At 39.0% G+C, this 24,286-nt stretch overlaps 1 protein-coding gene across 1 annotated transcript; it reads right to left on the bottom strand.

The window, feature by feature from the left end:
* Positions 1 to 446: 446 nt before the first annotated feature.
* Positions 447 to 1,652, bottom strand: LOC110802904 (uncharacterized). The gene has a single exon (XM_022008357.1). The coding sequence runs from the start codon at positions 1,650 to 1,652 to the stop codon at positions 447 to 449; it is 1,206 nt and encodes a 401-aa protein (XP_021864049.1).
* Between the last annotated feature and the right edge of the window lie 22,634 nt (positions 1,653 to 24,286).

Here is a 24,286-nt window from a genome sequence, read left to right as displayed (position 1 = left end):
CTTGTCTAGGTACGGCCTGAAGATACGGTTCATTAGGTCCATAAATACGCTGGGGCGTTAGTCAATCCAAAAGGCATCACTGTAAACTCGTAGTGACCATAACGAGTCCTAAAGGCTGTTTTAGGGATGTCTTGATCAACTATTCTGACTTGGTGGTAACCCGAACAAAGTTCTATCTTGGAGAAAATTTCGGCTCCCTTGAGCTGATCGAACAAGTCGTCAATCCTGGGTAAAGGGTACTTATTCTTCACAGTGACATTATTAAGTTCACGGTAATCAATGCATAGCCTAAGGGTCCCATCTTTCTTTTTCACAAACAATACTGCAGGTGCACCCCATGGGGAGGTGCTAGGCCTAATATACCCCTTATCCAACATATCCTCTAGTTGACCTTTCAACTCATTCATTTCAGCAGGTGCCATCCTATAAGGTGCTTTAGAAATCGGTCATGTGCCTGGAACTAGATCTATGGTAAACTTAAAATCTCTCACAGGTGGCATATCTGGAACTTCATCAGGGAAAACATCTATAAACTCATTCACTATTGGGATATCTTCTAGTAAAACTACCTCTTCCTCCATTCGTCTCACACAACAAAAATATAGAGGCGAACCTTTCTGGACATAATTCTTTAGTCTCAAGGCACTAATGATTCTCACCCCAGGTTTATTCTCAATCCTCTGGTATGAAACATCATTTCCTAATGGGCTTTTAAGTTCAACTTTTTGTGCTTGGCAATCTATCTTTGCCTGATATTTCCGTAACCAATCCATTCCCAAAATAACATCTAGACCACCCAACTGAAATTCAATAAGATTTGAAGGAAAAATAGCACCAGCAATACAAATTTCTACCCCATCATAACACTTTTCACAATTTACTATCTCCCCGGAAGGAACAGCTATAGGGACAGACACAGATTTCGGATTACCTACATCTAAGATTTCTAAAATAGAATTGGAAATGAAAGAATATGAAGCTCCTGAATCAAATAAAACTTTAACAGGTGTTGAGTTAATAGAAAATGTACCCGTCACCACATCATGTGACGCTCCAGCCTCTTGGTTATTCATCACATTGAGATTTCCCGGTGCATTTCCATTTTCGTTTCCGTTACCATTAGGCTTGGCTCCATTTCCATGCCCGTTAGTCTTGAATCCTTGGCCTTGCTGAGAATTATAACCTTTGTTCCCATTACTGTTCTTGTACTGCTGATTTCTGTTTCCACTATTGTACTGGTGGTTACCATTTCCCCCATTGGTTGGACGAGTTTGGTTGTTTCCATTACCATTGGTGTTCTTAACATTAGAATAACATTCATAGCTCCAATGACCTTTCTTTCCACACTTGTTGCACTCCACTAATTCCCCATTACAGTCTTTCCTTGGGTGATTATTAGGGCGGTTTTTGCAGTAGTGGTACCGTTGAGCTTGACCACCATTCCCATTCTTTTTCCCTTCAAAGCAATTCCCATTCGGCTGATTGCCATTGCTGTGATAACCACCATTGAAATTCTTCGCGAACTTGGGCTTCTTGTCAAAACGCTGATGGTTTTGAACAGGGTTGTCTTTCCTCTTATCCCCAGCAGAGCTTGCCTCTTTCCTTAGTTTTATCCCCTCCAGATAGGCAGATTTTCCATAGAAGAAATCCATGCAAGTGAAGTTTTCTCCCGACAATTTTTCTTGCAGTTGATATGATAGTCCCTATTCGAACTTTTGAGCTTTAATTTCCTCAGTAGGGACAATTTCAGGTGCGAACCTCATAAGATCAATAAATTTCTGGTGGTACTCATGGACCGTCATGTTTGTCCCTTCCATCTTCAAAGAGATGAACTCCAGGTTTTTCTGTTTCTTGACATGGGGAGGTAGAAACTTTGCATGTATTGCGACCTTGAACTATTCCCACCCAAAGTTTGCTTGTTGCTGCGGGGTCGCTTTAGCACGATTCCACATTTCCACCACATGTCGGCTTCTTCGCGAATGTAGAATACCGCACTAGGTACTTTCTGTTAGGTTATGATACATATGAAAAAACATAAATCATGCGGAAAACCTTAATGCCAGGAAACATATTATTTACACATAATCATTTAGCATAATTCAGATGCATACACTTTGTAGCGTGCCCTCCCTAGCTGCGCCCGAACCGAACAAGAACAAGTCTTTAGGATTCCAAGTGGCGTCCCTCCATAGATAGTCCACAGCACGTCCGGATCTGCCTTTTGCTTGACCAACTAGAATCGCCCTTAAGGTTCCTAGGATTTTCGGCTAAAATGGTTGCAAGTGTTTGGCTGATTTTTGCTTCAAAATCTTACCTTTGAATACTTCAATGTTATGTATAAATTTGTGACCCTAGGCCCCTATTTATAGAGTTATGGAAAAGGACTTATAATCCTATTAGAATACTAATTTAGTTTAATTAGAACCCTGCTAGGACTCTATTAAATAAACTTTATCTATTAGGATTAGGATTTAATCATATGACAAATTCTAATAGCTTTAGGATTCGTATTGCACACAACCGTACACGAGCATGAGCACGAGCATAGCCCGCGCAAGCCTCGCGGCCCACGCGAGCTGCACTTGCTCGCAGCCCATTATCGCAGCCCACGACTGCTCCGCGCACGCCACAAGCCTTGGCTGGGCCTGGCCTTGCGCTGGGCCTGGTCGAGGCTTGGCTTGTGGTTTGTTGCGCTTGGCTTGCTGGGCGACGGTCTGGCTTCGTGCTGGGCCTTCATCTAGCGAGCCTCGTCCGATGCTAATTCGTATGATACGCTTCCGATTAAATTCCCGATTCCGGAATTCATTTCCGATACGAACAATATTTAATATTTCCGATTCCAGAATTATTTTGTGTTTCGAACAAAAATTTAATATTTCTGTTTCCGGAATTTTTTTCCGATTTCGATAATATTTCCGATTCTGACAATATTTCCGTTTCCGGTAATATTTCCGATTCCGGTAATATTTCCATTTCCGATAATATTTTCCGATAAGTACCATGTTTCCGTTTCCGGCAACATCTACGACTTGGATAATATTTATATTTCCGATACGATCCATATTTCCGTTTCCGGCAATATCATCGTTTCAAGAGTATTCATTTCTTGCTTTTGACGATCTCAGCTCCCACTGAAACCAAGATCCGTCGATTCCGAATATCCATATATGGAGTATTTAATGCCATTAAATACTTGATCCGTTTACGTACTATTTGTGTGACCCTACGGGTTCAGTCAAGAGTAAGCTATGGATTAATATCATTAATTCCACTTGAACTGAAGCGGCCTCTAGCTAGGCATTCAGCTCACTTGATCTCACTGAATTATTAACTTGTTAATTAATAGTGAACCGCATTTATTAGACTTAACATTAAATGCATACTTGGACCAAGGGTATTATTTCCTTCAGTCTCCCACTTGTCCTTAGGGACAAGTGTGCATTTCCTAATTCCTTTGTCGCTCGATGCTTGCTCTTGAACATAAGGTAAGAGTTGTCATCCTTATTACGCCCCGAGGTGTTTCTCGGTTTCAGAGTTCAACTGATCAAATAAACAGATAATCATAGCCTATGATTCATCTGAGCACGGCCATGCATTTTACAGTTTCTAGCTCTCCGAGTGGCCTTGTACAACTTTTAAGCATCTCATCCCGATTTATGGGAGGACAATCCCAATCTTGCGATCTTGAGATTAGACTTCGTTTGATAGGTGATTACCTGAGCGTTGCCTTTATAGCCTCCTTTTACGGTGCGACGGTTGGTCAACGTCAAAGTAAACAGTTCTCAAACAAGTAATCTCAAATCACTCAGGTATTGAGGATTAGTGTCTAATAATTTAATGAAATTTACTTATGACAGATTTTCATCTCTTACAGTAAAGTTTCATAGGTCTGTCCGATACTAGTCTTCCCAAAGTAAGTATCTATGCAAATGATTACGACATTGTCATGTCCACATAGTTCAAGAAACAGAACTACTAGTCATCTTGCATTCTAGTCGTCTAACGTTTTCTATGCGTCCATCTTTATAGAAAACTCCGACCAGGGACCATTTTCAACTTTTGACATTCAAGTTCACTTGATAGACATTTCTTAGTCACAGGACTGGTCCTGACAGTCTATCTTGAATATTTCGTCAAATTGAAGGGACTCATCATTTAATAAACCACAAATTAAATGGAAAAATGAATTCTATTCATTTATTGTGAATGATTAACCAATAATGTTTTACAAAGAATTAAACTCTAAAACTTTAAAACATTAATCAAGGACATCAAAGCCATTCTCCAATATGCTTGATTCCCATAGTTGCAGTGTGCGAGTTGTGCTTCGCCTACGGCAGAGGTTTAGTCAATGGATCTGAGATGTTATCATCAGTTCCAATCTTGCTTATCTCGACTTCTTTTCTTTCAACGAACTCTCGTAGAAGGTGAAATCTACGAAGTACATGCTTGACTCTTTGGTGGTGTCTAGGCTCCTTTGCCTGTGCAATAGCTCCGTTATTATCACAATATAGGGCAATTGGTCCTTTAATGGAGGGGACTACACCAAGTTCACCTATGAACTTCCTTAGCCATATAGCTTCCTTTGCTGCTTCATGTAGGGGAATACAGTTAAACATAATAACATGTGCGGAACAATCCCCAAAGCCAGGAAACATGTATAAAGCACAGATTAAGCAAACTTACATTCGAAGCGTGTTTTCCACAATAATCTGTCAACGAACACGAACAAAGTACTCCACTTGTCGTTCCTCTACTTGGTTCACCGACACGATCAGATCCGTCTTGATAATCGTAGCTTAGAAAATTGATCAAGATACTTTGCTTTTGGGAAGAACTCACTTTGGAGGCACAGAGAGAATTAGGGTTCTCTGTGTCTCTAGGGTTTGAGTAATATGAATTGTGCTAAGTTGGAAATTAGGTTGTAAGGTTATTTACATAACCTTACTAACCGACCAAGCCAAGAGGCAAGGCCGGCTAGCAAGCCTTGCACGCCAAGTCACACGGACACACACAGCGAAGGGACGTGGGCCGCTTCCTGCTGTGTCGTGGTCTCGGCCCGCATGCACGCGCACAGTCCTCGCGCCTCATGGGCCTCGCTGCTGCCGTGCTTTGCTTGCTCGCCTATGCGTGCGCCCATGGGCCTCGAGTGCTTCGTGCACTCGGCTCGTGGGCCGCTCCTTGTATTCGCGATTAAATATATTTCTGATATATTTATTTATCGTTTCGTATACGACGAATCACCGTCGTATGATACGATTTATTCGTGTCGCCCAGCTTACGAATATTCGCGATACGATATACGATTCCGACAAAGGTCGTATCGTATAATACGTTTCCAACTTAAATCCCGAAAAGCTATTAAATGAATTTCCGATTCATTTAATCCGGTGATCTGTTACGTGTCATTGGTGTGACCTTGTAGGTTCAGTCAAGAGTAAGTTGTGAGTTCAATATCCATTAGAACTCACTGATCGGAAGCATTGCTCCAGCTAGCTGTTCCGATCACTTGATCTCACTGAATTAATTGTTCGTAATTAATCTGAACCTTGGTATTAGACTTAATGCACCATGGGTGAAGGAGATATTTCCTTCAATCTCCCACTTGTCATTCAGACAAGTGTGCATCCACATTCCTTTGTCACATAGTGTTACTTACTGAACATAAGGTAAGATCCAAGCCATACTTATTAGGTCCAGAAGTGTTTCTCGGATTACAGAGTTCAACTGTCAAACTTTTGCAGAAGGTTAAGCCTAACCATTCTGAGCACGGCCATGCATTTTACAGTATCTAACTCTCCGAGAGGCCTTGTTACACAACAAAACCATATCCTATCAAAGATAGGAGGACAATCCATTCTTGCAATCTATGAACACTCAATTTGATTCATAGTACGCCCAATAACTGCTTTTATTAGCCTCCTTTTACGGTGCGACGTTTAGCTAGTATCAAAGCGAACTAATTCTCAAACGAGCAGACATAATCGCTCATGTTCTGTGGAACGGTTTCTAATCACCATTAATGAGAACTACCTATGACATGACTTTAATCTCTTAAAGCGTTCTCATGGTCAATCCGATACAAGATCCAATAAGTATCTATGCAAAAGATTCTGACATCCAGTCACTCTAGTTCAAGAAACAGAACTAAGTAATCTACTTGCAATCTAATCTTCATTAGTCATTGGTCGTCCACCTTTCAATCACCTGGATTAGGGATCCTTTGTGACTTCAATATTCAAGTTCACTTATGGGTGTTTCTTTGTCGAAGAATCCATCTTGACATCCCATTTGAATGATTTGAATCACATAGACTTATCATTTAATTCTAAACCACAATTAAATGAATATGAAATAAATAAATTTCATAAATATGAAATGGTTAAACCAATTGTTTTAAACATAGATCTAACAGATGTTCTAAAACAATACTTAGAAAATCAAAGCCATTCTCCCACATGCTTGATTCCCATGGTTGCTACATGTGCGTTGTGTTTCACTTGTGGCAACGGTTTAGTCAATGGATCCGCGACGTTGTCGTCAGTTCCAACCTTGCCAATCTTGATTTCCTTTCTTTTAAAGATCTCTCGAAGTATATGAAATCGCGAGATCGTGCTTGGACTTCTGGTGGCTCCTAGGCTCCTTTTCCTGGGCAATGGCTCCGCTATTGTCACAATACAAAGCCACTGGTCCTTTAATGGAGGGGACAACACCAAGTTCTTCGATGAACTTCCGAATCCAAACAGCTTCCTTTGTTGCTTCTGAGGCAGCAATGTACTCAGCTTCAGTTGTAGAATCCGCAATAGTGCTTTGCTTAGCACTTTTCCAGCTTACTGCTCTGCCGTTGAGGCAGAACACAAACCCAGACTGTGATCTGAAATCATCTCTGTCAGTTTGAAAGCTTGCGTCCGTATAGCCCTTAACAATTAACTCATCTGTACCACCATAAACCAGAAACTGATCCTTAGTCCTTTTCAGGTACTTTAGGATGTTCTTGGCAGCAGTCCAATGCGCCTCACCTGGTTCTGACTGGTACCTGCTCATTGCACTGAGTGCGAACGAAACATCCGGCCTTGTAAAAATCATAGCATACATGATGGATCCAATAGCCAAAGCGTATGGAATTCCACTCATCTTTCTACGCTCATCAGATGTTTTGGGACACTGATTCTTGCTTAGATATACGCCATGTGACATGGGTAGATGGCCTCTCTTGGCTTCCAACATATTGAACCTAGCTAGCACTTTGTCAATGTAAGTGCTTTGGCTTAGTCCAATCATCCTCTTAGATCTATCCCTATAGATCTTGATGCCCAATATGTACTGTGCCTCTCCTAAGTCCTTCATTGAGAAACACTTCCCGAGCCAAGTCTTTACAGACTCCAACTAGGAATGTCGTTTCCAATAAGCAGTATGCCATCAACATACAAGACTAGGAATGCAATTTTACTCCCACTGACCTTCTTGTATACACAAGATTCGTCCTGATTCTTGATGAAGCCAAACTTATTGACTGCTTCATCAAATCGTTTATTCCAACTCCTTGATGCCTGCTTTAGTCCGTAGATGGACTTCTTAAGCTTGCATACCTTTCCTTGGTTCTTTTGATCGACAAAACCCTCCGGCTATGTCATGAATACAGTCTCTTCAAGAACGCCTTTCAAGAAGGCAGTTTTGACATCCATTTGCCATATTTCATAGTCATGAAAAGCGGCAATCGCAAGGATTATCCGAATAGACTTAAGCATCGCGACTGGAGAAAAGGTTTCATCGTAGTCAACGCCGTGAACTTGCCTGTAACCTTTTTCTACCACTCTAGCCTTGTATATGTATACAATTTCATCTTTGTCTTTCTTCAATTTGAAGACCCATTTGCATCCGATAGGTGTGAACCCATCCGGCAAATCAACCAAATCCCAGACTTGATTTTCAGACATGGAGTCTATTTCAGATTGCATGGCCACTAACCACTTAATGGAGCTTGGGCTCGTCATATCTTTCTCGTAAGTCAAAGGTTCATCACTATCCAATATGAGAACGTCTAAGTTTTCAGTCAAGAGAACGCCTGTCCATCTGTCCGGCTGAAAAATAGTTCTATTTGACCTACGAGGGGCAACAACGTTTTGAGGAACTACTCCCACTGGCTCTTCTAAAGACCTTGGAGGTTCATCAACTTGAACTGCTTCTAAAGAGTTCTGAGTTCGTTGTTCGTCTCGAATCTCTTCGAGGTCTATTATTCTCCCACTTGTCAATTTGGAAATATGATTTCTTTCCAAAAAGACACCGTCACGAGCAACGAAAACCTTGTTGTCTGACTTGTTGTAGAAATAATACCCCATAGTTTCTTTTGGATACCCAACGAAGAAACATTTGTCAGATTTAGGTTGTAGCTTGTCCGAAATTAATCGCTTGACATATGCTTCGCAACCCCAAATCTTCAGAAAAGACAACTTTGGAAGTTTCCCAGTCCATAATTCGTATGGAGTCTTTTCAACAGCTTTTGACATAGCACGATTCAGTGTGAGTGCTGCAGTTTTCAACGCATGTCCCCAGAACTGTAAAGGAAGTTCGGCCTGACCCATCATTGACCTGACCATATCGAGTAAGGTCCTGTTTCTCCGTTTCGACACTCCATTCCATTGAGGTGTCCCCGGAGCAGTCAATTCAGAAAGAATACCGCATTCTTTTAGATGGTCATCAAACTCGTGGCTAAGATATTCACCTCCTCGATCCGATCTTAGAGCTTTGATTTTCTTTCCATGTTGATTCTCTACTTCATTTTGAAATTCTCTGAATTTCTCAAACGATTCAGACTTGTGCTTCATTAAGTAAATATAGCCATATCTACTGAAGTCGTCCGTAAACGTTATGAAATAGCTGAACTCACCTCTAGCTTTCGTACTCATAGGCCCACATACGTCCGTATGTATTAGCCCTAGTAGTTCGCTTGCTCTTTCTCCCACCTTTGAGAAAAGTTGCTTTGTCATTTTTCCAAGTAAACAAGATTCACATTGATCAATCTTCTCTAAGTCGAATGATTCTAGAATTCCTTTCCGTTGAAGTAATTCCATGCGCTTTATGTTTATATGGCCTAATTGACAATGCCACAGAAATGTAAGATCCAAATCACCAGTTTTAGCCTTTTTGATATTTATGTTATAAATGTGTTTGCTCGTATCTAGCACATAAAGACCGTTTTCTTGTTGTGCTGAACCATAAAACATTCCATTCAAGGAAAAAGAACAACTATTGTCTTTAAATTGAAAACTAAAACCTTTAGAATCCAAACTTGAAACGGAAATAATGTTTCTAGTGATACTAGGAACGTAGTAACAGTTTTCTAGTTCCAAAACAAAACCACTAGGCAAAGAAATAAAATAAGATCCTACGGCTAATGCAGCAATCCGTGCTCCATTTTCCACGTGTAGATCCATCTCGCCTTTATCAAGCCTTCTAATTCTCCTTAGTCCCTGTGAATTGGAACATAAGTGTGAGCCACAACCAGTATCTAATACCCAAGAAGTAGAATTAGCAAAATTACAATGTATAACATACATACCTGAAGGAGAAGTAACGTTTCCGTCCTTCTTCTTTTCCTTTAGTTTGGGGCAATCTCGCTTGTAATGACCAATTTCATTACAATTGAAGCATTGCGTTGTAGAAGGAGAAGCATTCCTCTTCATCTTGCTCTTGGAAGGCGCCAGATGCCCTCCGGGAGTGGACGAAGATGCAGCCTTGCTTTTCTTCCCCTTGCCTACTTTCTTGAACTTAGTGCACCTCACATTCAAAGGGTCTTAATTGAACTTAAGGATTTTCTCGTATTTCATGAGTAATTCCACAAGTTCACAGAATGTGCTCTCTTTCTGATGAAAGAGATAATGCATCTTAAAACCCTCATAATCCTTATGAAGAGAATTCAGCACTATTGCAATAGCTACCGACTCTTTGATGGAACCACCAAGTCTCTCAATTGTGAAAAATAATCTAGACATCATATCCACATGAGACCGAATTGATGTGTTTTTGTCCATCTTCACAGAGTAAATGCGCCTTTGTGCCTCTAGAAGTTCGATTTCTAGGCACGACTTGCGTGGGGTTACGAGCTTGAGATCGCTCATCGAATTAGCCAATTCGTCAACCCCATTGCCACCAGTTTGGCACAAGGGTCGAAAACCCGCACACTTATCCTCGAGGCTACTTAGGAGAGCTTGAGGTTCAAAAGTAATGAACCTCCCTCTCCAACTCTCAGGGATAGACTTAAGGATGAACTCCGTGACAAGGTACTTGTGAAGTGCCCAACTTCTGTACCTTTCAGGAGTCATGCCTCGCACATCATAGCTAGGGAAAGGTTGTTCAATGACATAGTGTATGCCATTAAATTTCAAAACTTCGACAAGTTTCTCTTTCCATTCAAGAAAATTAGTCAAGTCTAACTCGACATCCAGAATTTCAGCTGATATGATTGTTGTTATGTTTGCGACCATTTTGATTACTACAATCGAAAAGAATTTGCAATAAATAACCATTCATACAATTCAATAACTTTGAAATAAAAGCAAACCATGCAATCATTAAAGCTATTAAAACATTTCATTCATGCAAAAAGCAAAAACATGGTCCAAAATGAATGAAACGATTCCAAGACCCCAAAAGTCCTAAATCCGTAAGCAGCTTTAGCATGTGTTAAGTAGTTTAAGATTTTAGGTAAGCAAAACCTATTGCTAGTAATCTCCAAATTACTCTTGGTTAATAAATTAATGCCATAATTTATCCCATTGCCACAACTTAATGCCGTTGTTGTTTGAGTTGTAACCACAATCAATGTGCTCCTTTAGGACGCCTTACCACCTAATTCAACTAAAATAGCACCTCGCTTTAGCGTAAACCTACTATCTTAGATCCCTAGATTTTTGTAAGTGTTGATTTGGAAGGCAATTTTTAAACTCAATATTACTTGGACCTAGTTGTTTCTATGTTGGTTCGATTATTAAGTGAACTTAAAACTAATCGATTCATAGGAAACAACCTGTTCATGCAAAGCATACATACATTCATACATTCACGCATAATATATATATAGAAGTGCATAAATAAATGGTGATCTAGTATGGCCCAAAACATCTTGTCTTGAAGCATCCAATCTTCATCACCTCCTTGTTAGCTTGGCATCGTCTTGAATCTTCGTTCAAATGCTAACTTAAAGTTCTAAACTTAGAAATACTTGAAATAATAAATAACATCAAAATTTCCATGGTACGCAGACCATATTTAAAACTTTACATTCAAAGATAGAACGGTACGCAGACCGTATTTAACTATCCTAAATTGGCCATACTAGTCACTTGGAGTACCTGCATTACATAAAATATATATTCTATGCATTCACCCATTCGTGTGCTAAAACGAATGGCCCATATTAATATGCAAGTATTTACGTGAATTAATTAAAATTCACGTTCACATAAACGCGTCCTAAAAGATTAAACAATTTCCAAATTATTAATCCTTAGACTTTATTCTAATTAAAATTGAATTTAATTAAAATAATGCAACCTACGAAAATAATTAAAATAATTATTTCATTTTAATTTCATTTAGTGGCTCCCACTCAAACCAATAATTATTCCGGATAATTAATTATGAAATATTAAATTAAAACTCGCGGCCCGGCCCAAGCAAATAAAATATTAAATTAAATATCCCGTTAGCCCAAATTAATGCAAACATACGAAGCCCAACGAATTAAACGATTTTTAACAAAAAAAAGAAAATCCAATTGCTTAATCGGGCTAGGCTTGCGCCCAGCCCCGCCTTGCGTGAGGCCCAAGAGCGCACGAGCAAAGCTCACACACCCCCAGCCCCATCGCGCGCGCGCACCGCGTCCCCGCAGCCTAGCTGCCCCTGCGTGCGTGTTGTGCATCGTGTGTGTGCTGGACGTCGCAAGGCTTGCACCTTGCTTCCGTCGCAGCCCCGCAAGCTCCCTCCCCTGCCCTTTCCTCGCCTAGCGCGCACGAGGCACGCAGCATAACTGCTGCTGCTCGTGTCGCATGGCTCGGCCTAAGCACAATGGCCTCGTATGGCTCGACGAGCCATACTTCCACCATGCTCATGTTCGTGCCTTTGGTTCGTAATACAGACCAACTTAATTAAAATTAAATTTAATTCACGAACTTGCATTAATTTTATTTTTCAAAAAAGTTACGATTTTATTTTCGAAAAACAACGATTTTTAACGATTTAATAAACTTTAACGACAATCCAATTTCGTAAAATTAATAAATCAAGGGCTAACAATATTAAAACTTTTAAGAACGAACGAATCAACATTTAAAGTTTGAACTTTTAATTAACAAAATCCGAAGCTTTAAATCGTTCATAAACAATTAAATTTCAGATTTTTAATAATTTGGTTTAAGTGCGATTAAAATTAACGAAACCATTCAAAATTTTAATCCAATAATTTTTAAAATTAGCCACTGACCCATGAAATTATATCCCCTTTCCCAATTAACCGAATTATTAAATCAAAATTAATTAAAATTCAATTAGGGTTTCAAATTTTACGAATTGGGGAAAGGCAAAATTAGGGTTTATATTTATCGCAAAAATCTGAAATTTTTACCTTAGATCAAGCATGTACCCAGAAATAATGTGCCAAAATATCAAGAAATTCCAAGTAGTTTAGGATGACCTTTTAATTGAATTACTGTCCGACACTTTTAATTTTTAATGAAAAATTAACAAAAACGCCCAAAAAACAATACTTCGAGGCCTGTTTTCGCAACTCTATTCGCATGAGTTGATCTTAGAAAATCGTTTTCCATCAGATTAGGGTTTTAAAAATCGAAAAACCGAGGATTTTTTATTTCGGACCTGATTATTACGCAATTCATCCAATACTCCCTCCGTCCCGGAATACTCGCAACGGTTTGACTTTTTCCACTATTCACATAATTCACTTTGACCCTATTTTATTTATAATATATGCAAATAAGTGTTAGCATATAATATATTGTTGGCTTCATCTTAATATATATTTTCAAAATATTAATATTTTATAAATTTTTATAATATATAATTGAATATATTGATGGTCAAAGTTATGCATTGGCAAGCGTGTCCAGTCAAACCGTTGCGAGTATTCCGGGACGGAGGGAGTAATTCGTAAAAATTCCGAAAAATCAACAAAAAAATCCAAATTTTCGACAGATGCAAAAACAATAATAATCATGCTAATTCATGCTTTGAATACATAAGGCTCATGATACCACTGTAGGGGAATACATTTAAACATAATAACATGTGCGGAACAATCCCCAAAGCCAGGAAACATGTATAAAGCACAGATTAAGCAAACTTACATTTGAAGCGTGTTTTCCACAATAATTTGTCAACAACACGAACAAAGAACTCCACTTGTCGTTCCTCTACTTGGTTCACCGACACGATCAGATCCGTCTTGATAATCATAGCTTAGACAATTGATCAAGATACTTTGCTTTTGGGAAGAACTCACTTTGGAGGCATAGAGAGAATTAGGGTTCTCTGTGTCTCTAGGGTTTGAGTAATATGAATTGTGCTAAGTTGGAAATTAGGTTGTAAGGTTATTTACATAACCTTACTAACCCACCAAGCCAAGAGGCAAGGCCGGCTAGCAAGCCTTGCACGCCAAGTCACACGGACACACACAGCGAAGGGCCGTGGGCCGCTTGCTGCTGTGTCGTGGTCTCGGCCCGCATGCACGCGCACAACCCTCGCGCCTCATGGGCCTCGCTGCTGCCGTGCTTTGCTTGCTCGCCTATGCGCGCGCCCATGGGCCTCGAGTGCTTTGTGCACTCGGCTCGTGGGCCGCTCCTTGTATTCGCGATTAAATATATTTCCGATATATTTATTTATCGTTTCGTATACGACGAATCACCGTCGTACGATACGATTTATTCGTGTCGCCCAGCTTACGAATATTCGCGATACGATATACGATTCCGACAAAGGTCGTATCGTATAATACGTTTCCAACTTAAATCCCGAAAAGCTATTAAATGAATTTCCGATTCATTTAATCCGGTGATCTGTTACGTGTCATTGGTGTGACCTTGTAGGTTCAGTCAAGAGTAAGTTGTGAGTTCAATATCCATTAGAACTCACTGATCGGAAGCATTGCTCCAGCTAGCTGTTCCGATCACTTGATCTCACTGAATTAATTGTTCGCAATTAATCTAAACCTTGGTATTAGACTAATGCACCTTGGGTGAAGGACATATTTCCTTCACTTCATGTGCAGCAATGTACTCCGCTTCAGTTGTAGAATCCGCAATGGTGCTTTGCTTAGCACTTTTCCAGCTTACTGCACCTCCGTTGAGGCAGAAGACAAACCCAGACTGTGATCTGAAATCATCTTTGTCAGTTTGGAAACTTGCGTCCGTATAGCCTTTAACAATTAATTCATCATCTCCACCATAGACCAGGAAGTCATCTTTGTGCCTTTTCAGGTACTTCAGAATATTCTTGGCAGCAGTCCAATGTGCCTCTCCTGGGTCTGACTGGTATCTTCTCGTAGCACTAAGTCCATACGCAACATCCGGGCGTGTACATATCATAGCATACATTCTTGAACCAATCGATGATGCATATGGAATCCCATTCATTCGTCTACGCTCATCAAGTGTTTTTTGGGCACTGAGTCTTGCTTAGAGTCATTCCATGAGACATGGGTAGGTAGCCTCTCTTGGAGTCTGCCATCTTGAACCTTTCAAGAACCTTATTGATATAAGTGCTTTGACTAAGTCCAATCATCTTTTTAGATCTATCTCTGTAAATCTTGATGCCCAGTATGTAGTGTGCTTCTCCTAGATCCTTCATCGAAAAACATTTCCCAAGCCAAATCTTGACAGAGTTCAACATAGGAATGTCATTTCCGATAAGTAATATGTCGTCGACATATAATACTAGAAAAGCAATTTTGCTCCCACTGACCTTCTTGTATACACAAGATTCGTCTGCGTTCTTGATGAAACCAAAGTCACTGACTGCTTCATCAAAACGTATATTCCAGCTCCTAGATGCCTGCTTCAATCCGTAGATTGATTTCTTAAGCTTGCATACCTTTTTAGCATTCTTTGAATCATCAAAACCCTCAGGCTGTGTCATAAACACAGTTTCTGTTAAAACGCCATTTAAGAAAGCGGTTTTGACATCCATCTGCCATATTTCGTAATCGTAATATGCAGCGATTGCTAACATTATCCGAATAGACTTTAGCATTGCAACTGGTGAAAAGGTTTCATCGTAATCCACACCGTGGACTTGCCTGTAACCTTTTGCAACCAATCTAGCTTTGAAAACTTCAAGTTTCCCATCCTTGTCCTTTTTCAGTTTGAAAACCCATTTGCTTCCTATGGCTTGGTAGCCATCTGGCAAATCGACCAAATCCCATACTTGGTTTTCAGACATGGAGTCTAATTCATATTGCATGGCTTCATGCCATTGCTTGGAGCTAGGGCTCGTCATAGCTTGTTTGTAAGTCATAGGTTCATCACTTTCAAGTAATAGAACGCCATAGCTCTCGTTCGTCAAAATACCTAAGTACCTTTCCGGTTGAGATCTATATCTTTGCGATCTACGCGGGGTTACATTTCTAGATTGTCTATGATTCTCACCAGATACTTCTAAAGATCTCTGAGTTTCATCCTCAATGTCATCTTGAGCATTTTCTAGAGTTTGTTGTTCGACTCGAATTTCTTCGAGGTCTACTTTTCTCCCACATGTCATTTTGGAAATGTGATTCTTTTCCAAAAGGATACCATCTCGAGCAACAAACACCTTGTTCTCAGATGTATTATAGAAGTAATACCCCTTTGTTTCCTTTGGATAGCCCACAAGGATACATTTGTCAGATTTTTGTCTGAAATTAATCGTTTGATATATACTTCACATCCCCAAATCTTAAGAAAAGACACATTTGGAGGCTTTCCAAACCATAACTCATATGGAGTCTTTTCAACGACTTTAGACGGAGCTCTATTTATAGTGAGTGCAGCTGTATTTAGTGCATGTCCCCAAAATTCTATTGGAAGTTCGGCCTGACCCATCATTGATCTAACCATGTCTAGCAAGGTTCTGTTCCTCCGTTCCTACACACCGTTCCATTGTGGTGTTCCAGGAGGAGTCAATTCAGATAGAATTCCACATTCTTTCAGATGGTCATCAAATTCATAGCTCAGATATTCACCGCCTCTATCAGACCGCAGTGCCTTAATCTTCTTGCCTAATTGATTCTCTACTGCACTCTGAAATTCCTTGAATTTGTCAAAGGATTCAGACTTATGCTTAATTAGGTAGACATAACCATATCTACTGAAGTCATCAGTGAAAGTGATAAAGTAGCTGAAACCACCTCTAGCATTTGTACTCATTGGTCCACATACATCTATATGGATTAAACCCAATAGTTCAGTTTCTCTTTCTCCAACTTTAGAGAAAGGTAGCTTTGTCATTTTGCCAAGTAAACATGATTCGCACTTACCATAATCCTCTAAGTCAAATGGTTATAGAATGCCTTCCTTTTGAAGTCTTTCCATGCGTTTCAAGTTAATATGGCCTAATCGAAAATGCCACAGATAGGTGAGATCTGAATCATCCTTTTTGGCCTTTTTGGTATTTATTTTATAAACTTGTTTGTCATGATCTAATAAATAAATTCCATTGACTAATCTAGCAGATCCATAAAACATCTCTTTAAAATAAAACGAACAACTATTGTCTTTTATTAAAAAGGAAAATCCCTTAGCATCTAAGCAAGAAACATAAATGATGTTTTTAGTAAGACTTGGAACATGGAAACAGTCTCCCAGTTCCAAAACTAGCCCAGAGGGCAACGACAAATAATAAGTTCCTACAGCTAATGCAGCAATCTGTGCTCCATTTCCCACTCGTAGGTCGACTTCACCCTTGCTTAACCTTCTACTTCTTCTTAGTCCCTGTGGATTGGAACATAAGTATGAGCCACAACCTGTATCTAATACCCAAGAAGTTGAATTAGCAAGTATACAGTCTATAACGAAAATACCTGAAGATGGAACGACTGTTCCGTTCTTCTGATCTTCCTTTAGCTTCAAGCAATCTCTCTTCCAATGCCCCTTCTTCTTGCAGTAGAAGCATTCAGATTCAGATGTGGGTTGACTCACCTTCCTCTTTTCAGATTTGGCGCCAGTTTGCTTAGTTGGGCTGGCCTTGTTGCCACCTTTCTTAGCATTCCTCTTCTTTCCAGATTTCTTGAACTTGCCCCCACGCACCATAAGCACATCTTGCTTATCACTTTTGAGCGTCTTTTCAGCGGTCTTCAGCATGCCGTGAAGCTCAGTGAGGTTTTTGTCCAGACTATTCATACTGTAGTTCTGTTTAAACTGATCATACCCGCTATGAAGAGAATGGAGGATGGTGTCTACAGCCATTTCCTGAGAGATATGCTGATCCAGCCGACTCATATTCTCAATCAGTCCAATCATCTTGAGAACATGTGGACTTACGGGCTCGCCTTTCTTAAGCTTGGTCTCAAGAATTTGCCTATGAGTCTCGAATCTTTCGACTCGAGCCAGATCTTGGAACATGTTCTTTAACTCACTGATGATCGTGAAAGCATCTGAGTTGATGAATGTTTTCTGCAGATCTGCACCCATGGTTGCAAGCATTAGACATTTCACATCCTTGTTGCCATCAATCCAACGATTGAGGGCTGCCTGAGTGACCCCTTCGCCTGCGGCTTCGGGCATCGCCTCTTCCAGGACATACTCCTTTCCTTCCTGCATAAGAACTATTTGCAAGTTCCTTTGCCAGTCAAGGAAGTTTTTCCCATTCAACTTCTCCTTTTCGAGAATTGATCGAATGTTGAATGAATTGTTGTTTGCCATAATTTAAAACTACAATTGAAAGAGAATAAACAAATAAATAATCATTCACAGTATCTCTTAACAAACTTAAATTCTAGCATACATGCATAATTTAATGTTCATTAAGCATTTTATTCAAGTTATGTGTTCCGACAGGTGTGAATAAAATGATTCCAAGACCCTAAAACCCATTGAAGAATTAAGCACATTGTGTATTTAGACTCAATTCTAAAATCTTTTAGGTAAGCAAAAGCCTTTTGCTAATAGTCTAGAAACTACTCTTGGTTGATAAGTACGTCTAAGAACTTATTAGGTAAACCTATCGATTTTGCCACGACATAAAAAGGACTCCTTACTTATATCGTTGAGTTTCACCAAAACTAACATGTACTCACAATTATTTGTGTACCTTACCCCTTTAGGATCAATAACTAACACCTCGCTGAGCGTACAACTATTACTAGATTGATGTAAAGGTTATCCAAGTAAGTGTTATTTTGGCATGGCACCTTTTAACTCAATTTTTAAGTTTGGAACTTAAGGCTCTTACTATGTTGGTTAGATTTTAAGTGAACTAAAATCCTTAATCATGCAACATAATCAAGCCACAATCTCATGCATAATTAAGACATATTTAAAAGCAATAAATAACTTAAAACATGCATAAGATAAATGGGATCTAGTATGGCCCGACTTCATCTTGAAGCTTCAACTTCAAAGTCCGTCTTGAAAATGGTTGGAAACTTCATCTTGAATTTCACCGTGGGAGGCGCCAATTTATTCAAACAGGATCAGCTATAATTAAACTAATTACAACTATTTGATGGTACGCAGACCATATTTGAATTGAAAAAACAAACTTTGGTGCATTAGACCAATTACATTCAAATTAATGGTACGCAGACATATTTTCTATCCTATTTGGGCCATACTAGTCACTTCATAACCTGCAAAACAGTACATATACAATATATACCATTCACCCATTCATTATCATGAATGGCGCACATAGCTGGTTAGTAAAACATGTTATGCATCACTTAAATATTTGCAGCAATTAATCAAGGGCACCAATAATCTACCAATTATTCAGTCCTTATTAATTCTAATCAAGTTGTTTAACATTAAAGGATTTGTAGACCTAATCAAGAGTTTATGACTAAAATTGCTCCCACTTAAACCAATAACTTTATATGCTTTACTGATTTTAAACATAAAAATGTATTTCTAGTCTAACCGGAAACATACAAGTTTAATTAAAATTTAAAGCTCATATAAAATTATAATCGAATCCATTTATTTAATTTATTTTTCAGTTGAATTAAATGAATTTAAATTAATTCAAGGTTTAATTTTAGTAAAATAATTAGTATAAATTGAAATTTATAATAATTATAATATTCAAAATTAAAATCCAAGAAAACAATTTAAATTATTAATTTTAAAATTAATTAAAATTATTTCCGAACTGAAAATTCAAATTAAAATTCAAAACGACTCAATCGTAACACGACGAGCACTTGGGCTTGCGCCCAAGCCCCATCGTGTGCACGACCGATCGCACACCCATGGCACATCGCAGCAGCAGCCACGCGCAAACGCAGCAAGCCAAGCCACGCTTGCGCGCAACCTGCTCGCCCGCATGCATCGCAGCAGCTACCGAAGGAGTGCTCGCTCGCTAGGCGCAAGCAAGCCCTCATGGCGAGGCAGCGCTCGTTGGTGCGCAGAGCAGCGATCGCTGGGCGACCCAGGTCTCGCCCTCCCGCGCGCGCCTCGTCATGTGCCACGCACATTGCCCTTCGCCCATAGCACATAGCACACACGCCCAGGCTCCCTTGCCTCGTGCGCGCGCCATGCCTTAGTTGCTCGCTGCATTCGTACCGCACGGGCGACGAGCTCCCTTGCTCGTCGTCGCGTGCCCGCACTATACAACACCCCTTAAGGGTAACACGTAGCTTCCATTTCTATGTGCGTGCAACATTTATGGGCATTTTTCGTAAAAATTTAAAATTTTTAATTCAAAATTAATGACAAATTAATAAAACATATTAATTTCATAATTTTAGGGAGAAAAATCGAAATTTATTAATCAATTAATTTCCGATGAACATGGATTCAAATCTAGGTCATAAAAATTTAAAATTTAACACAAATTAACAATTTTTATGGCGGATTTTAATCATGGATACCTAATTAAATTATTAATTAATTATGAAAAACAAATCAATTCTAAATTATTCGAATTTCAACAAATTAATCATAATTACAAATTAGGTTGTATAATTAACAAGTCTAGGCATTCAAAGTTGTTAAACATATACTGTAGGTCAATCAAAAACTCAAGATTTATCAACAAGAATCGCATATATTCAATTTAACATCTTAAATTTATAAACTTTTGCGTTCGAAAAACTAAAACCTCCGAAAAGTCATAGTTAGGCTCCAAAAATTTTAGAATGCCGTTTACATGCGGGATTGACACAAAATTCACTCGATTTGGATGAGTAACGAATAAACTGCCGAAAAACTGCGTACATATCATTAAATAACCGCAATTCGCAATTAATTAACAATTACGAAAATTAATCACCCCTTTTAATTCTTTGTAAATTTGTAAAATTTAACCATGTCATGCAATTTAGATTATGTAAATAATAAGAGGCTCTGATACCACTGTTAGGTTATGATACATATGACAAAACATAAATCATGCGGAAAACCTTAATGCCAGGAAACATATTATTTACACATAATCATTTAGCATAATTCAGATGCATACACTTTGTAGCGTGCCCTCCCTAGCTGCGCCCGAACCGAACAAGAACAAGTCTTTAGGATTCCATGTGGCGTCCCTCCATAGATAGTCCACAGCACGTCCGGATCTGCCTTAAGCTTGACCAACTAGAATCGCCCTTAAGGTTCCTAGGATTTTCGGCTAAAATGGTTGCAAGTGTTTGGCTGATTTTTGCTTCAAAATCTTACCTTTGAATACTTCAATGTTATGTATAAATTTGTGACCCTAGGCCCCTATTTATAGAGTTATGGAAAAGGACTTATAATCCTATTAGAATACTAATTTAGTTTAATTAGAATCCTGCTAGGACTCTATTAAATAAACTTTATCTATTAGGATTAGGATTTAATCATATGACAAATTCTAATAGCTTTAGGATTCGTATTGCACACAACCGTACACGAGCATGAGCACGAGCACAGCCCGCGCAAGTCTCGCGGCCCACGCGAGCTGCACTTGCTTGCAGCCCATTGTCGCAGCCCACGACTGCTCCGCGCGCGCCACAGGCCTTGGCTGGGCCTGGCCTTGCGCTGGGCCTGGTCGAGGCTTGGCGTGTGGTTTGTTACGCTTGGCTTGCTGGCGAGGGCCTGGCTTCGTGCTGGGCCTTTGTCTAGCGAGCCTCGTCCGATGCTAATTCGTACGATACGCTTCCGATTAAATTCCCGATTCCGGAATTCATTTCCGATACGAACAATATTTAATATTTTCGATTCCGGAATTATTTTCCGTTTCGAACAAATATTTAATATTTCCGTTTCCGGAATTATTTTCCGATTTCGATAATATTTCCGATTCTGACAATATTTCCATTTCCGGTAATATTTCCGATTTCGGTAATATTTCCATTTCCGATTTCGGTAATATTTCCATTTCCGATAATATTTTCCGATACGTACCATGTTTCCGTTTCCGACAACATCTACGACTTGGATAATATTTATATTTCCGATACGATCCATATTTCCGTTTCCAGCAATATCATCGTTTCCGGAGTATTCACTTGCTTGCCTTTGACGGTCTTAGCTCCCACTGAAACCAAGATTCGTCGATTCCGAATATTCATAGATGGAGTATTTAATGCCATTAAATACTTGATCCGTTTACGTACTATTTGTGTGACCCTACGGGTTCAGTCAAGAGTAAGTTGTGGATTAATATCATTAATTCCACTTGAACTGAAGCGGCCTCTAGCTAGGCATTCAGCTCACTTGATCTCACTGAATTATTAACTTGTTAATTAATACTGAACCGCATTTATTAGACTTAACATTAAATGCATACTTTGACCAAGGGCATTATTTCCATCACTTTCAGATTTTCCGGACAGTTGAGAGTCTCAAACAGCCGCTCGAATTCGCGAAACCAATCTTCTAGGGCAGCTGGATCCCCCTTTCCGGTGAAGTATGAAGGCTTGTTCATGCTTATCTTCTTGTACAGCTCACCAGCTACATCTTGGTGAGGTTGGTGTAAATGCCCAAGATTATTCTGAGCCAGGTTCTGCGTAACCTGAATCAATTGCATTTAGGTATCCCTCATAGCTTGGATTTCGGTATCAACTCGTCTACCACGGCCAGTCATTAGTTCCTGCATCGGTAGGCGGAACGCTTACTTATAGATACAAGATTAAATTTTACTATGAAATTATACCCATACTACACGTGTAATTTTCACTTGTCTTGGGTAGGTATTCATATTCATATATATAAAATAAAATAAAATAAAATATAGTACTACTCCTAACTTGTCAAAGTTGTCAAAGTTAAGACTAACTTCACACATAGATTAGTCGCAGGGACAAAACACTATTTGTAAGGATATTAGTCTCATCCCTTATGTAGCCATGAACGTATGTTCCAAAAGGATCCAAAACTGGCCTAACACTTTCTAATAGCATATACTAGGCTAACATCGTGCATGATAGTAAAATAGGAGTAGCACCATTGAATAATAGGGGGCTGATATTCCATTTATCAACTCCATAATCTTTCTTCGCTATAATAACAACAATATGCATGACATCACAAATAAAAGTCAAAGTTTGTGTAACTTATATACACGTCAACTAGAAAATTATACCGTATAAAAAGACTATTTTAATTAATACTTTGTATTATCAAACAACCTAATAAAATAAACACGCTCCTATAGATCATACGATAATTTTAAACTGTCTAACTAATTAAATAAACACACCCCTATAGATCATACAATGATCTCAAGCTGTCTAGATACTAGAATATGGTTTTATAGATCACGGATCATAAATGATCTCACTATATTGGAAGCAGAATCTCTAGTACTTCCTAGGTTGCAACACCAAATTTTCTTTATTATAGTAAAAGTTGGCAAGAGACGCATGCACTAACCGTACGTGTTTTAGTGATAGCAATATAGCATGACACAACGTCATGTCAGACTAATATAGAACTAACAATTTGCATTGACTAGGCCTCAAGTTATATATTATGTAAACACCTTTGCACCAATAAACTAACAATCATACTTGGTGCGCATATGCTTAATGCACACAAGTCACGTAATGGCAATAACACACTGGTTTTAACATGTACGGGTAACTACAAGGTATAATAATCATGATTTTAATACCTATGAATCTATGATTACTAAAAAGATCCCAGATACACGTGATTATGCAACTAATCCCTTCCCTTGATCCTCTTGATCACTTATTTGATGCATATTAACAGTTCAATATATATGCAATACACCTTTTAACTACCCTTAGCAAAGGAAAATTTTATTTCGTAAACTTTGAAAAGAAGAATCATTTAAAAAAAATTAAGACTAGAAACCAATAGCTCTGATACCATTTTGTAACACCCCCATAATCCTCCCTATTTAAAACACCTTATATTTGAGAATAGAGAAACATAGGGGTGTTACTGCCACGATGGAACGTATAAGGCAGATGAAATAATTAATTAAAAACCAGTTTACCTTTTATAGTCTAACTTTGAAAACAAACATCGGAAGTCTTAAAACGAATAATTCAAATACAATGTGGAGACCTCAATAGGCCCCTTCTTAAATCCAAACTCCAACACAAGGAATAAGTTAAGTTAAGCAGTTGAAACAAATTAAAATCCAAAACCAATGTAATATTCAAAGGGAAAAGGTACTTCAAAATCTAACCCCATGCATGCTTATTCGCAAACCTATAGATTGACTGCTCCCCATAATCCCAAGTGAAATTATGGTTCACCGCAGGGCCATCATATAAAGAGACATGGCCAGCAACAACAAAGATCAAGTCAGCTAATGCTGAGTACATACTAAAGCAATAATCATTTAGTAACAAACGCTCTAGACACACACAAAACCGTTAAATAATGCACCTCAGGACAAGACACTAACTAACCGACTCAACCTTGATTTATGTGAATTCGAATTGGCATTGTAATATAAAAGATTGATCATATGCCGTCCTTGACCGCACCTAACGATCCTATAAGAGTATCGAAGAGTCCTAGACGTTCCTTCAAATATGTAACTTTAAACTTACTAGAACGTCCTCTAGTACAAACAAACCTTGAATCAGTATGCATACCCCCGAGGAGATTCCTTGACGTACCTTCTCTAGGAAGTT

Source organism: Spinacia oleracea, chromosome 5 (assembly GCF_020520425.1).
Source record: "Spinacia oleracea cultivar Varoflay chromosome 5, BTI_SOV_V1, whole genome shotgun sequence".
Taxonomy (NCBI): domain Eukaryota; kingdom Viridiplantae; phylum Streptophyta; class Magnoliopsida; order Caryophyllales; family Amaranthaceae; genus Spinacia; species Spinacia oleracea.
This window is presented reverse-complemented; position numbering and strand designations above follow the sequence as displayed.